General features: G+C 40.8%; 1 protein-coding gene across 1 annotated transcript in view; it reads right to left on the bottom strand.

The window, feature by feature from the left end:
- Window positions 1-16,980, bottom strand: part of LOC127228796 (solute carrier family 22 member 19) — a 35,589-nt gene that overhangs the window by 16,459 nt on the left and 2,150 nt on the right. Inside the window, exons 2-6 of the mRNA XM_051193865.1 lie at window positions 16,511-16,614; window positions 16,003-16,157; window positions 15,732-15,900; window positions 12,707-12,830; window positions 2,720-2,835 (exon numbers count right to left, since the gene is read on the bottom strand). Coding sequence (XP_051049822.1) covers window positions 2,720-2,835; window positions 12,707-12,830; window positions 15,732-15,900; window positions 16,003-16,157; window positions 16,511-16,614 — 668 coding nt within the window. The remainder of the gene's footprint in view (window positions 1-2,719; window positions 2,836-12,706; window positions 12,831-15,731; window positions 15,901-16,002; window positions 16,158-16,510; window positions 16,615-16,980) is intronic.

The raw sequence follows: 16,980 nt of genomic DNA on the forward strand, positions 1-16,980 counted from the left end.
TGGGGGAAGAACAGAGAAAGAGAGCAAGGAAAGTGATACCTTGATAGAGGGAGCCTTAATGGGCTTCATGAAATCTGCACTAGGGAAATGTCCAGCGATGTACAAGGATGATCCCAACTAAGAATCTAAGCAATAGTGGAGCGGCTACCTTAAATGCCCTTCCCTGATAATGAGGTTGATGACTACCTTAAATGCCATCATAGAGCCTTCATCTAGTAGCTGAGGGAGGCAGAAGCAGACATTCACAGCTAAGCACTGAGCAGAACTCCTGGAATCCAGTTATAGATGGGAAGGAGTGATGAGCAAAGGGGTCAAGACCATGCTCTGGAAACTCGCATAAACAGCTGACTTGAGCAAGTGGGAGCTCAGAGATCCCAGACTGGCAGCTAGGAACCCTGATATGATTGAACCAGTTCCCCTGAATGTGTGTGTCAGTTGGGGGCCTTGGGCAGTCTATGGGGCCCCTGGCAATGGAACCAGTATCCCTGTGGAGGGATACTTTCTCAGCCTATAGGCATGAGAGAGGGCCTAGGTCTGCCCCAAATGATGTGACAGACTTTGATGATTGCCCATGGAAGGTGTCACCCTCCCTGAGGAGTGGATGGGGGTTGGGATGGTGCATTGATAGGAGGAATGGGAGGATGGAAGGGAGAGGGAACTGGGATTGGTATGTAAAATAAGATTGTTTTTAATTTTAAAAAGTTTAAAAGTGCCTCTGCAATGCCATCAAATCTACTGATTAATACTTGACTAAATAACTAAGAAAAGATGCTAGACTCTGAAGAATAAAAGTGAATGTGGACTGGCAACGGATAATCCAGATACCCAGCATTCTATACAATATTGAATGAAGAAAAATGTTAACTTAAAGACTTTTTAAAAATTGTTCACGTAAAAAATATTGTCTCCCCTGAAAACTTTATCTATTTGGTTTTATTTAGATGCCCAACAGAGGCCACACCTTGGATCATATATCACTTAGAAATTGACAGCTCTAGTCCTCTAGAATGTGAGCAGGCTTCATGAAACCACCTGAAGACCTAAGAGAAAAGATTTGAGCACAGAAGGAATTCTCTCCCCAGACTTTTTCTCTCACAGGTTGAGAAAGACAACCTAAGACAGACACAGTCAATCTGTCCTGTGACCGAAGTGCAGGTGTTATAAAAATAATTAAAAAGGAGGAACTATGGAAACCCACAGAATAGACTCCCTTCCATTTTGATTTAAGGTCAGAGAGTTTTTGCCTGCTTTTGCTCTTCTAAGGTGAAACAATAAGATGTCTGGCTTTAGTATGAGTGCACTGGGATGCTTGGTGTATGTTACGGTCACCTCATGCCCTGCCTGAACAATAGAATACTTAACTCAGGATATAATTACTTGATGTTTGGAGTATTGAGAAGGTAATTTTGCTTGCTGGTTCTTTGTATTTTGCCCTTTCCCCCTCTTTTGATGGAAGTATAAAAAGATTGTGCAAATAAACATGAGTGGTTCAGTTTTTACCAATGCCCTCCTGACTCAAAAAATAAAAGAAAGAAAAAAGGAAGGAAAAAAGAAAGAAAGAAAGAAAATGCAATATTCTCAAACAATATTCTGATTTAAATTCCCTTACTCTGCTCCTCTCAGATGTCCCCATCCTTCTCTCCCATGCAGATCCACACCCTTTCTGTCTCTCATTAGAAAACAAACACACATCTAAGGAATAATTAACTAAGATAACCAAAACAAGTCTGAATGAAAAGAACAATCAGGAAAAAAAAGACTGAAAGAGGAAAGCACAAGAAATAGATATAGATGCAGAAATACAAATGTTTTTAAATCCCTTAAAAACACAATATTGGAAGCTATAATGTCCACATAAATGACCTGTAAGATTTTTTTACAATATTATTTGACAAAATATCATCCAAAGATGCCATTGAGCTCCTCTTGTGATGGCCATATACTGTTGGTAAGGGGGCCTACCCTTAAGAGTGGTTTGTTTCCCTAGTGAGATTCCCTTGAAGTAAATTTTTTATTTGCAAGTTGACTGGGTCTTCCATGTCACTACCTGATATTTCCCCGAGTTATGGCTATAATTTTCCCCTTTGTATATATTTGTTGAGATTTATATACTTGTGTAATTTATGTTTCAAATTTTATCTCCTTTGAAATGGAAACAGAGGAATAGTCAAAGTCTGAACCAGGAATGAAAGTTCATCAAGAGTCTGTATTGATGAACCTGCCAGGATGCTCTAAAATTACCCCACACTGTATAATTCATTCTATGTTTATATATTCAAGACACCTAGAATACTTAAAGATATAGAAATCTTTCATTTTTTATCCCCAGCTCTGTTGATGAGAAAATACATTTCTATAGTGTATTTTTTTGCTTGTTTTTCAAGACAGGATTTCTCTGTGGCTTTGGAGGTTGTCCTGGAACTAGCTCTTGTATACCAGGCTGGTCTTAAATTCACAAAGATCCACCTGCCTCTGCCTCCTGAGTACGGGGTTCAAAGGTGTGTCCATCAGCACCCAGCCCATAGTGAACTTTGTTTTTGGTTATTTGAGACAGAGATTATCTGTGGATCACTGGCCATCATGGAACTTGCCCTGTAGACCAGGTTGGCCATGAACTCATTAATTCTCCTGCTTCTGCCTCCCAAGTTCTGGGATTAAAGTCATGTGCCACCATCTCCCAGCCTCTATACTGTTTTAATAGACACTAAAGGAAGCATACCTCAAAAGACACAGGAGAAACATGCGTCTTCTCAACTTGGGTGCACGGAGCAAGTCACACAGAGAAGGTTTTGTCCTTGCTGCCTCCACCTCTTCCCTCATGGCGGCTCTCACAACCTTCAGTAACAGCATCAAGAAACTTTAGTTTTCACAGAATGGTGAGAACTTTGATGCATGCTGGGCACTCACAGAATACCAAACCAGTATCTACTAGTTCTGTCTAGTGAAACACATATAACAGATCAGTATCTACTAATTCTGTCTAGTGAAAACCACAGACAGCAGGAAACCTTTAGCAAGCATAACAAAGGTGGTAAGAAGTATGGACCAAGGAATTAGAGTTCTTGTGCTGTTTCTAGAAAGAATGGACCTTTTCAACAGTAGATGGCTACAGAATGTTGACGTCAAGTGAAGAGTTATTTAGATTCTGTTCCTAAGCTCCATTCATACTAGAATGAATTTGAATAATACAGCAATGTAGTATGGTTCTCTGATGTGTTTGTTCATGCATGTATGTGTGTTTGATTTTCTTTATTACTTTTTGTCTCATACTTAATTTTAATCAGTGTTCCATTGTTTAGTCATTCCTCCACTGGTGGAAAAAAAGACTCAGAAATATCAATTCTTTATATACATTTTGGAGTCCTGTTTTTCTTTTTAAAGAATACACAGGGCACTCTTGAAATGTTGGTTGCCTGGTTGGTTCATGTTTCAGAAGCTGAGCAGCTCTTAGGAGATAAAGCTTACCTTTCCTTCATAGCTCATCCGGGGCTTTGAAGGTAGTAGGTGGCATTTGTTTATGGATATGACTCTTGGTCCACCATGATGTGACAAGTTTTTATCACAAACTCCTGCCTCAGTATTACCATGCCTCTTTACTATGATTAACTGAATGTTGTGAATCTGTGAGCCAAAATCAATTTTATTCCATTTTGTTGTTTCTGTTATGAGTCTTGGTAACAGCAAAGCAAAAGTAGCCCACAAAACAAATTGCTGCCAAATGTGCTGTTGTTCTGACAAATGAAACCATTGTGCAGACCATGTGTTGTGATTTAGTCGTGGATTGTGGGAGTTTTCAGAGGCAGGGTAGAGACAATGGCTCTTGTGGGAGTTTGGTATACAGAAATGCTGACACAAATCTGAACAGTGAAGGGTTGCTCCATGAGATTTCAGTTGGGAATAGGCACTTCACTGGGAATTTGGGAGATGGACATTCGTCTTTCCCTTTTGAAGACACCACTACCAATACGAACAACCACCACCAGATTCTGGCAGTATTCTGGCTATGTTCTGAAAATGAGTGAAGCTAAAGACAAAGAAGTGCACTATTGATCAGACGAAATGTCAAGACTGCACAGCATTTGGGATGTGATATAGTGAAGAACGCAGGTGATGAATGCCGATGCTGAGCTAGGTTCCTGTTTATGTACTCTAAGACCCAAGCTCTCAGGGCTCCCTTTTTATCCTTTAGGGTGAATGTTTCCTCCTCAGTTAATGTATTCAAGATAATCCCGATAGAGGGTGGAACCAACAGTCTAGACAACTTCAGGGTACTTCTGGGAGTGGATCTGAACACAGGAGACCTACCTATCTATGGATCACCCGTAATTTCCACCTGCCTGGTCTCTGACCCTCACCGCTAGTCCTCTACTGGAGTCCAGGGCCCCTCACAGTATCTGCAGGACCACTCTGAGCTCCTGACCACAGGATCCTTGACCCCCATAACAGGGCCTCTGCTAAAGAGGCCTCAGCTGGAGAGTGCCAGGTCCCAGTAAGACCCACCTATCGGTGCAGAAACATCCTGAGTATCAGCCCAGCCTTTGTCCTCTACTGCCAGGCCTTGGCTGGAGTTGAGTCTGGGCCCAATTGGGGTGGCCTCTCCCCTACACTCTCCCCGGGGAACTCCCTGGATTGGCCCCGATCCCCCTGCTCCTGTGTCCTGTCCCCATCGAGAGCGCTCTTGGAGCTCTGATACACCTCCACCCACCCCCACTGAGAGCCTGCCTTACCCCTACCTTGCCCACTGTCCCACCATTCTGGTTGAGCACTGGGACAGAGGGGGAGCCAACAGTCCAGACAACTTCGGGGGAACTTCTGGGAGCGGCTCTGAACACAGGAGACCTGCCTATCCACGGGAGACCACCCACAATTTCCACCTGCCTGGTCTCTGACCCCCACTGGGCCCCTCCCAGAGACCCGCCTATCTCTGCGAAACCACTCTGAGTTCCTGCCAGCAGGATCCTTGACTCCCATAGCAGGGCCTCTGCTAAAGAAGCCTCAGCTGGAGAGTACCAGACCCAGGCTAGATCTGCCTTTAGGCACAAGGAACATCGAGAGTCCCTGCCTTCGGGATCTTTGACCCCCATTGCCAGTCTTCTGCTGGAGCCTGATCGCTGACCCCCTTCCCCGGACCCCTGCCTGTGGAGAGACCTCCTAGAGAGCTTGAACCACCCAGAGCTATAGACATCGAACCTCTGACCCACCAGGGAAGTACCATACAGAGAGAGGGAGAGACCCCACCAACACCTACTGGAAGAAGCTATGGGAAGACAGCAATACAAGAAAACACCTAACAACAGAAAGACAAGCATGACACCACCAGAATCTAGGGAATCTACACCAACTAAACCAGAACCAAACAACAAAGCAGATTAAGCAGAAGGGAACGACTTAAAAATTACCATCATAAAAATGATAGAGGCCCTCAAAGAAGATGTGAGAAAATCCCTTAAAGAAATGGAAGAAAAAACAAACAAAAAAGTAGAAGAAATGAACAAATTTCTTAAGGAAAGTAAAGAAAGTACAGAAAACTAAGAAAAAACAATTAAGCAGGTAAAGGAAATGGTTCAAGACTTGAAAACTGAAATAGAGAAAATAAAGGCAACACAAACCGAAGGAATGCTGGAAATAGAAAAACTGGGCAAAAGATCGGGAACTACAGACACAAGCATAACCAACAGAATTCAAGAGATGGAAGAGAGAATCTCAGGCGCAGAAGATAAACTAGAGGAAACAGATTCATCGACCAAAGAAAATCGCAAATCCAACAAATCCTTAACACAAAACATCCAAGAAATGTGGGACACCATGAAAAGGCCAAACCTAAGAATAATAGGCATAGAGGAAGGTGAGGAAGCCCAGCTCAAAGGTGCCGAAAACATATTCAACAAAATCATCGAGGAAAACTTTCCCAATCTGAAGAAGGACATGCCCATGAAAGTACAAGAAGCATACCAAACACCAAATAAGCTGGACCAAAGAAAAAAGACCCCTCTACATATAATAATCAAAACACCTAGCATACAGAATAAGGAAAGAATATTAAGACCAGTGGGAAAAAAAGGACAGGTAACATATAAAGGCAGACCTATCAAAATTACACCTGACTTCTCCATGGAAACCCTCAAGGCCAGAAGGTCCTGGATAGATGTTTTACAAGTACTAAGAGACCACAGATGCCAGCCCAGGCTACTACCCAGCAAAACTCTCAATCACTAAATGGAGAAAACAAGACATTTAACGACAAAACCAGATTTTCCCAGTATGTATCTACAAATCCAGCCCTACAGAAAGTATTGGAAGGAAAACTCCAACCCAAGGAAGGTAACTAAGCCCACAAAGATGTAGGCAACAGATAATCTAACTACACCAGAAACCAAGGGTAAAGCAGGACAAATATATTCACAATACCACTGTCAACAACAAATCTGAAACAAACAAGCATCAACAATCAATGGTCCTTAATCACCCTCAACATTAATGGTCTTAACTCACCTATAAAAAGACACAGGCTAACAGAATGGATACGAAGACAGAATCCATCCTTCTGCTGCATACAAGAAACACATCTAAACTTCAAAGATAGACATTACCTCAGGGTAAAGGGTTGGGACAAGATCTTCCAATCAAATGGAACCAAGAAGCAAGCATGTGTGGCTATCCTAATATCTAACAATTTAGACTTCAAACCAAAATTAATCAAAAGAGATGAAGACAGTCATTTTGTATTCATAGCAGGAGAAATCCATCAACATAAAGTCTCAGTTCTGAACATCTATGCCCCAAATACAAAGGCTCCCACATTCATAAAAGAAACGCTACCAAAACTCAAAGCTCATATAAAACCTAACATAATTAGAGTGGGAGGCTTCAACACACCACTCTAACACTAGACAGGACCACCAATCAGAAACTCAACAAAGAAACAAAAGAACTAACTGTTATGTTTCAACTGGGTTTAACAGACATCTATAGAACATTCCATCCAAACACAAAATAATATACCTTCTTCTCTGCTCCACATGGAACCTTCTCTAAAATCGATCACATACTAGGTGGCATAACAAACCTCAACAGATACAAGAGAATTGGAATACTCCCCTGTACCTTATCAGACCACCATGCTTTAAAATTGGAATTCAACAACAACACAAATAGCAGAAAACCTGCAAACTCATGGAAACTGAACAATGTGCAATTACACCACACATGGGTCAAAGAAGAAATAAAGAAAGAAATTAAGGACTTTCTAATACCCAACGAGAATGAGAACACAACATACCCGAACTTACAAGACACCTTGAAAGCAGTGTTACGAGGGAAATTCATTGCACTAAGTGCCCATATGAAGAAAACAGAGGATAGCCACATAAGAGAATTAACAGCACAACTGAAAGTCTTAAAACAAAAAAAGAGGATTAGACACCAGAAAATAATCAACTTGGGGGCTGAAATCAACAAAATAGAAACCAGGAAAACAATACCAAAAAATCGATGCAACGAAGAGTTGGTTTTTTGAGAAAATCAACAAGATAGACAAATCTTTATCCAAACTAATGAAAAAACAGAGAGAGAACATGCAAATTAACAAAATCAGAAATGAAAAGGGGACATAACAACAGACACAGAGGAAAACCAGACAATTTTCAGGTCATACTTTGAAAACCTGTATTCCACAAAAATTGAAAATTCAAAGGAAATGGACAAATTTCTGGATAACTATCACTTACCAAAATTAAATCAAGAACAGACAAACAACTTAAATAGACCTATAACCCGCAATGAAATAGAAGTAGTCATCGAGAGCCTTCCAACCAAAAAAAAGTTCAGGGCCAGATGGATTCAGTGCAGAATTCTACCAGACATTCAAGGAAGAACAATACCACTACTCCTCAAACTGTTTCACAAAATAGAAACAGAAGGTTCACTGCCAAACTCTTTTTATGAGGCCACAATAACCTTGGTACCCAAGCCCCACAAAGACACAACTAAGAAAGAAAACTACAGAACAATAACCCTGATGAACATCGATGCAAAAATACTCAATAAAATACTGGCAAACCGAATTCAAGAGAAATCATCCACCATGATCAAGTAGGCTTCATCCCTGGATTGCAGGGATGGTTTAACATATAAAAATCTATCAACGTGATCCACCATATAAACAAACAGAAAAAGAAAAAAATATAATCATCTCCCTAGATGCAGAAAAAGCCTTCGACAAAATTCAACACCCGTTCATGATAAAGATCTTGGAAAGATCAAGGATAACAGGAACATACCTAAAAATAATAAGAACAATATACAGCAAACAAACAGCCAACATCAAACTGAATGGAGAGAAGCTTAAGCCAATTCCTCTAAAATCAGGAACAAGACAAGGCTGCCCTCTCTCTCCATATCTCTTCAATATCGTACTATAAGTTCTAGCTAAAGCTATAAGACAACAAAAGGAGATCAAGGGGATCCAAATTGGAAAGGAAGAAGTCAAACTGTCTCTATTTGCAGGTGATATGATAGTTTACATAAGCGACCCAATAAACTCTACCAGGGAACACCTACAGCTGACAAACACCTTCAGCAAACTAGCAGAATAAAAGATAAACTCAAAAAAATCAGTAGCCCTACTTTTTTCAGACAACAAAGAGGCTGAGAAAGAAATCAGAGAAACATCACCCTTTACAATAGCCACAAACAACATAAAGTATGTTGGAGTAATGCTTACCAAACAAGTGAAATACCTATATAATAAGAACTTTGTGGCTCTAAAGAAAGAAATTAAAGAAGATACCAGAAAATGGAAAGATCTCCCATGCTCTTGGATAGGTAAGATAAACATAGTAAAAATGGCAATCTTGCCAAAAGCAATCTGCAGATTCAATGCAATCTGCATTAAAATCCCAGCACAATTCTTCACTGACCTTGAAAGGATAATAATCAACTTTATATGGAAAAACAAAAGACCCAGGATAGCTAAAACAACCCTGTAAAATAAAAGAACTTCAGGATGCATCACCATTTCTGACTTTAAGCTCTACTACAGAGCTATAGTTCTGAAAACAGCCTGATATTGGCCAAAATTAGACAGGTAGAACAATGGAATCCAATTAAAAATCCTGATATTAACCCATACACCTATGAACACCTGATTTTCGACAAAACAGCTAAAAGGATACAATGGGGCGAGGACAGCATCTTCAACAAATGGTGCTGGCACAATTGGATGATGGTGTATAGAAGATTGCAGATAGACCCATGTCTGTCGCCATTCATAAAACTCAAGTCCAAATGGATCAAAGACCTCAACATCAATCCAGCCACAGTGAACCTCTTAGAAGAGAAAGTAGGAGGTACCCTTGAACAAATTGGTATAGGAGACTGCTTCCTGAACATAACTCCAGGGGCAGAGACACTGAGAGCAACAATTAATAAATGGGACCTCTTCAAACTTAGAAGCTTCTGTAAGGCAAAGGACACAGTGGACAAGACCAAACGGCAGCCCACAGACTGGGAAAAGATTTTCACCAATCCTACATCCGACGAAGGGATGATCTCCAAAACATACAAAGAACTCAAGAAACTAGTCAACAAAACACCAAATAACCCTATTTAAAAATGGGGTACAGAAGTGAAGAAAGAATTCTCAATAGAGGAAATCAAAAAGGCTGAAAGACACTTAAGAAAATGCTCCACATCCTTAGCTATCAGGGAAATGCAAATCAAAACAACATTGAGATACCATCTTACTCCTGCCAGAATGGCTAAAATTAGAAACACCAATGACAACTCATGCTGGAGAAGATGCGGAGAAAGGGGAACACTCCTCCACTGCTGGTGGGAGTACAAACTCGTACAGCCATTTTGGACATCAGTATGGCGGTTCCTCAGGAAAATGGGAATTAGTTTACCACAGGACCCAGCAATCCTCCTCTTAGGCATATACCCAAATGATCCACATCCATGCAACAAAGACATGTGCTCAATTATGTTCATAGCAGCATTATTTGTAATAGCAAGAACCTGGAAGCAACCTAGATGCCCCTCAACTGAAGAATGGATAAAGAAGATGTGGCACATCTACACAATGGAATACTACTCAGTAGAAAAAAATAATGGAATCTTGAAATTCGCAGGCAAGTGGATGGAACTTGAAGAAACCATCCTGAATGAGGTAACCTAGTCACAAAAAGAGGAACATGGTTTGTACTCGCTCATATATGGATTTTAGACCTAGAGCAAAGGATCACACCACCAGAGGAACTAGGATACAAGGTGTATTCTAAGAGATTCATATAAAGTCCCTCACAGAAAGGGGAAGGGACAAGTCTCCCAGAGCATAGGGGAAGTGGGGGGGGGCAGTGAATGGAGAGAGAAGTAGGAGAAAGAGAGGGAGAGGAGAGGAAAACACTTGCAACTAGGAAGATTGAGTCAGGGTAGGAATAGAAGACAGAAGAGAGAGAGAGACAGAGAGAGACAGAGAGAGACAGAGAAAGAGGGAGCCATTATTGGTTTCAAGAGAAAACTGAACCTAAAGAAAGGTCTAGAGACCTACAAGACTGCCACCAACTAACAATTTGAGCTACCGTGGAAAGGCTACCATAAATGACCTTCACGGATAGTGAGACCAACAACTAACTTATCCATGGAGCCCTCATCTAATACCTCTTGGAAACAGAAGCAAACACCCATACCTAAACACTGAGTCAAACTAGAATCCAGATGCAGAGGGAGAGGACAAGAACAGGTTGCAGAAACCCATAGAGATAGCTGACCTGAACAAGGAGGAGCTAACGGGCCCCCAGGCTGATAGCTGGGAATCCAGCATGGGATTGACTCAGGGCCCCTAAATATGGGTCTCAGCCAGAAGTACTGAGCAATCTAAGGGACCTCAGACAGTGGAACCAGGAGGTATCCCTGGTGCACAAAAGGTCCTTGCGAACACATTCGCAAGGTTAAGGGATGCTGCCTTAACCTAGAGACAGGAGAGAGTCCTAGTCCCTACTTCAAATGACCTGACAGACCTATATGACCCCCACCTGGATGGCATTGTCCTACATGTGGAATTTGGGTGGGGGATGGGAGGGGAGGGTGGTCAGGGTGCATGTGAGAGGGCAGAGAGGATAAAAGGGAGGGAGGGAGAGAGGGAGAGGGAACTGGGATCCACATGTAAAATAATAAATAAAAAATTAAATTAAAAAAAAAAGAAAAGAAAAGAAAATCCCACAGAGGAATGGCCATAGGCTGACCTAAACTAAGACACCCCTCATGTGCCTGGAGGCTTTCTCCTAGGTGATCTTGTTAAGTTGACAACTAAAATTAGCCATCATAGCTGTAATTCTTGTCAACTCGACACCCAAGCACATAATCTTTCAACCATAACCTTCCACCTCTTCATGATTGATAGGAAATGAGTCTATGGAGAAATACAAATAATTTGGAAATCCAAATACCAAGTCACATTTTTAACTCAAAGGAGTCTCTCTCTCTCTCTCTCTCTCTCTCTCTCTCTCTCTCTCTCTCTCTCTCTCTCTCTCTCTCTGACCTGTCCAATACTGCTTTACTTTGAAAATCAACAAAATATGCCAACAGAGCCCTTCTTTTCATAACTCAAGCTTTTATATAATGAACTAATTGATGTACTTCCAGCATTCCCATTTCAAAAGAGAAAAGTGAGGGTATACAACAAATGACTGGGCCAATGCAAGACTGAAACCCAAAATGAAAACCATTAAATACTGTAGATCCACGTCTGGTATCTGCACCTCATAATGGAATCTTCTGGGCATGAAAGGAATTAAATAGTCTTTAATACTTTTATTCATGGCTATAGGTTAGAGTTCATTTCAGCTTCTTGTATTTAGTGGGTGTCAGTTGTTACAGACTCAAAACTGGTAAAAGTGATGAAAATAAGTGACTACTCATTCATCATTTCTAAGTGACATATTTCTATCACCTTTTTTTCAAAGCTACAAGAAATCATGGAAAATGCAAAGGACAGGATGAAAAATTGAGAAGACATGGTTGAAAATGTGTGAATCTATCTTCCAGATATGCCATGGGCATTGCACTCTTTTAACTGTCATTAACTGTGGTCACATGCATGATACCTGACCAAAGTTATGCCATTCAATATACCATCTTTGGAAGAGCTCACAAAATCCATTTCCATTTGACAACCTATTTTTAATTACCCTTGATTGTGTGCAGGACCTCATAAAGCCATACCCTCACCTGAGGCTATATGGGCAGGTGATAGTTGCTAAGGAAGAGACAGAAATTTCTTCAATTGCCCATGTTCTGTAGGTAAATCCTCAACATGTGTCTGTAAATAACCTCAATTAAACACGTATTAGATAACAAAAAAGAAGATACAAAAAGAGACTAGGGGATCTGAATATTGATAGGACTAGTTTTGAAGACTATGAGAATCATCAGGTGTGATTATGTACTGAAGGGGTATAAATGAAACAATACTTACATGCATGTGTAAATGTTCAGACTTAATCACTATGTATAACACATATATTCTTTAAAAAGTTTAAAAGTAAAAGACATCATAAAAGATGTTATTTTTTTCCACAAAGTCCTTTTTGAATGAAAGAAGTGGATACAATGATTTAATGATGGCACATTTTATCTTGGGTACTAACTAATACATATGGCAGGCTTATATTTCCTTTCTGTCATACCTAGCTTGCATTATACTCACCTCTATGGTTAAGACATCTTCAGAGTTCTTTATTCCATTCTTGCAAGCAACTTTTCTAAGCTCCTTTAAGCCCTTCTGTGGTTTGTTGTTCACAATCAGCCACCGAGCTGACTCTGACAGCCACCTGCTCAAGAAGACATGGCCATAAATTTTAAAGGGGTCACTTTCAACACTATATTTTATTCTTGAATAGATTTATTTTTTAATCTAATACCCATCCATCATTCCATTATGACAAAAATGTATGATCTTGTGTCATGGGGTACATTGCCTAGGAAAGCAGGAAATGATTCAGTCACATGGTGCACCAGCACTTCTTGAATATAGATCTCTAACCACATTGGTCTGTCCTCATATGGATAAAGATTTTAATGCAGGTCTTAGAACTAGAATACGAAGAATATTTTTCCAGAAAAATTCCAATATTCTTGTTGTAGAGAATATTTCTTCATCAAGCATCTGTTCCCTAAATTAAGACATCTGAATAAATTTTGTTCACTAGTTATGTTACCAGAAAAGTAATGATACCAAGAAAACACTGTCTTCCAGATACTACAGGACTGACACACATGAATTCACAGAGCCTCTGATAAATGTATTTCTTATGTCCTGATTTCATGGACATTGTAATCCCAGGATTTCAAAACAATCCACACACCTATGAACACCTGATTTTTGACAAAGAAGCTAAAACTATACAATGGAAAAAAGAAAGCATTTTCAACAAATGGTGCTGGCATAACTGGATGCTGACATGTGGAAGACTGCAGAAAGATCCTTATCTATTACCACGCACAAAACTTAAGTCCAAATGGATCAAAGACCTCAACATAAATCCAACCACAAGAACCTCTTAGAAGAGAAAGTGGGAGACATCCTTGAACAAATTGGTACAGGAGACCACTTCCTGAACATAACACCAGTAGCACAGACACTGAGATCGACGATTAATAAATGGGACCTCCTGAAACTGGGAAGCTTCTATAAAGCAAGGAAGACAGTTAACAAGACAAAATGGCAGCCCACAGAATGGGAAAATATCTTCACCAACCCCACATCTGTCAGAGGGCTGATTTCCAAATATACAAAGAACTCAAGAAGCTAGTCACCAAAACACCAAAGTATCCCTGGTGCACAAAAGGACCTTGCGAACACATCCCCCATGGAGGGATAACTGTCTTAACCTAGAGACAGGAGAGAAGCCCTAGTCTCTATTTCATATGACCTGTCAGATCTACATGACCCCAACTGGATGGCATTCCCCTACATATGGAATTGGGGTGGGGGGATGGGAGGGGAGGGTGGTTAGGGTGCATGTAAGAAGGCAGAGAAGGTAAAAAGGAGGGAGGGAAGGAGAGGGAACTGGGATAGACATGTAAAATAATAAATTTTTAAAAAGTGGGATACAAATAGAGAATTCTCAAGAGAAGAATCTCAAATGGCCAAAAGGCACTTAAGAAATTGCTCAACATCCTTAGTCATCAGGGAAATGTAAATCAAAACAACTCTGAGTTACCATCTTATACCTGGCACAATGGCTAAAATTAAAACAACCATGACAGCTTATGATGGAGAGGATGTGGAGTAAGGAGAACACTCCTCCATTGCTGTTGGGAGTACAAACATGTACAGCCACTTTGGAAATCAATATGGCGGTTCCTTGGGAAAATGGGAACCAGTGTACCTCAAGATCCAGCAATTCCACTCTTAGGCATATACCCAAAGGATGCACGTCCAAACCACAAGGACATCTGTTCAACAATGTTCATAGCAGCATTATTTGTAATAGCCAGAACCTGAAAACAATCTAGATGCCCCTCAATTGAAGAATGGGTAGAGAAAATGTGGTACATTTATACAATGGAGTACTACACAGTGGGAAAAAACAATGAAATCTTGAAATTTGCAAATGGATGGAACTAAAAGAAAATATCCTGAGTGAGGTAACCCAGACATAGAAAGACAAATATGGTATGTACTCACTCATAAGTGGATATTAGACATAGAGCAAAGGATCTCTAGCCTACAGTCCACAACCCCAGAGAAGCTAGGAAGTAAGGAGGACCCTAAGAGAGACATACATGGGCCCCCCAAGAAGGGAAAAGGGACAAGATTTCCTGAACAAATTGGGAGCACAGAGAAGGGGGAGTGAGATAGAAGAAAGAGAAGGGAAGGAGGGGGAAGGAGAACATGAGGGATCGGGAAGATCGAGTCGAGTCAAAGGAAGAATAGAGGAGAGGAAAAAAAGAGATGCCTTAACAGAAGGAGCCATTATAGGTTTAAAGAGAAAGCTGGCACTAGGAAAATGTTCAGGGATCCACAAGGATGAATCTAAGCAATAGTGGAGAGGCTCCCTTAAATGCCCTTCCTCTATAATGAGAATGATGACAACCTTAAATGCCATCCTAGAGCCTTCACCCAGTAGCTGATGGAAGCAGAAGCAGAGATCCACAGCTAAACACTGAGCAGAACTCTTGGAATCCAGTTGCATAGAGGAAGGAGTAATGAGCAAAGGGGTCAAGACCATGCTGGGGAAATCCACAGAAACAGCTGACATGAACAAGTTGGAACTCAAGGACCCCAGATGGACAGCTGGGGAACCAGAATAGGACAAAACCAGGCCCCCTGAACATGGGTGTCAGTTGGGAGGCCTAAGCAGTCTATGGGGCCTCTGGCAGTGGAACCAGTATTTATCCCTAGTGCATGAGTGGCCTTTGGGAGTCCATTCCCTATGGAAGGATACTCTCTCAGCCTGGATACACAGGGGAGGGCCTTGGTCCTGCCCCAAAAGGTATGACAGACTTTGATGATTCCCCATGGGAGGCCTCACTCTACCTAGGGAGTGCATAGGGGTTGTGTGGAGGGGTTGAAGGACAGGAGGGAGATGGGAACTGGGATTAATATGTAAAATAATATTGAGTTTTAGTTTAAATAAAAAATATTTTAGAAAACCTATATTCCTCCAGAAGAAAAAGAGGAGGGGGAGAAGATGGAGGAGGAGGGGGAGGAGGAGGAAAGCTCCTACCTTGTGGGTATAATGAGGAAAAACACTGGCACAGACATTGCCATCTGGAGGTGGTGCCAGTTTCGAAATGCAGATGCCAGGCCTGCCACTATTAGATTTCCAAAACCTTGAGCACATGTTATCAGTATCGTCACCAAGGCTTGAAATTTAGGGCTTGTCCATTCTACCACTGAAAGGAAAGAAAATCAAATCTCAACTCCTAAAAAAAGGTGGAAAGGATACCTCCATAAAACAAAAACTTGTAGAATGGCCATCAAAAGCTCTGACTTACTTAGCAAAGTACTATTCATGAATATGAGTAAGTTACAAGCCGCACCCAGAAGGCGAACTGAGCAGTAGATGAAGAAGGTAGGAACCAGAGCTGCACAGGTCTCACAGATGGCCATTAGCAGTAAAGCATATGTGAAGATTAACTTCCTCCCAAACCTGAGGAAAAGACAAAAGTTCCATCAGAGAAGTAATGCAGGTGTTGTTACAAATAAGTCAGTAAGAATTTTCTCTATTCCCTGTGGTTAACTTTTATCATTTTTCTCGTCCATGCCTGCCACATTGTCTCTTAGTTTTGTTTTGTTTTTTGTTTTTGTTTGTTTTTTGTTTGTTTGTTTTACCTCTTCCATGTCTAATAATATGCTAGTTCTGTGTCAACACAACACACAGACTTCTAAATACTAAGTGAAATTCTGTTTGTGTTTAGTGATCTCTAGGGTCAAAGAGTGAATGAGTTACAGCTAATGAGGAATATTCACATGTAGAGAGGGCTGCAAAGCATGGACACTCACCTGTCTATTAAATAGCCACCTAAGGAATGCCCTATCACATTTCCAATGGTGACTGTGAATTTAGACATAGAATCCAGTGCCTGAGATTCACATACCAGGTCCCACTGGAAGAGAAAGAAACCAGCATGACAGCCTGTCAGTGTAATTTGTTCAAAATTCTTCAACATGAGCATCCAATTGCACTGAACCCATCTTCCTTTCCAGCTTCCTTTTTCACTATTACCTAATTTCTACCATCCAATTATAGCTTTAATAAATCTGCCCCCACTAGTCTTACTGTGATTATTGTAGGTTATACTAGTGACTTGTAAACAATACTAAGTTCTCAAATTTGGCCCTATAATGCAATAATCCATGACCCTTAAATTTTTTTAACTGGACTCTATGTATCAGAGCACAGCTTCCTCCATGATTCCTCTTTGAGTAGAGCTCAGCTAGATCCTGATCACTGTTTTTGTTTTACTTATTTA

This window comes from Phodopus roborovskii, unplaced genomic scaffold, assembly GCF_943737965.1.
Source record: "Phodopus roborovskii unplaced genomic scaffold, PHOROB, whole genome shotgun sequence".
NCBI lineage: Eukaryota > Metazoa > Chordata > Mammalia > Rodentia > Cricetidae > Phodopus > Phodopus roborovskii.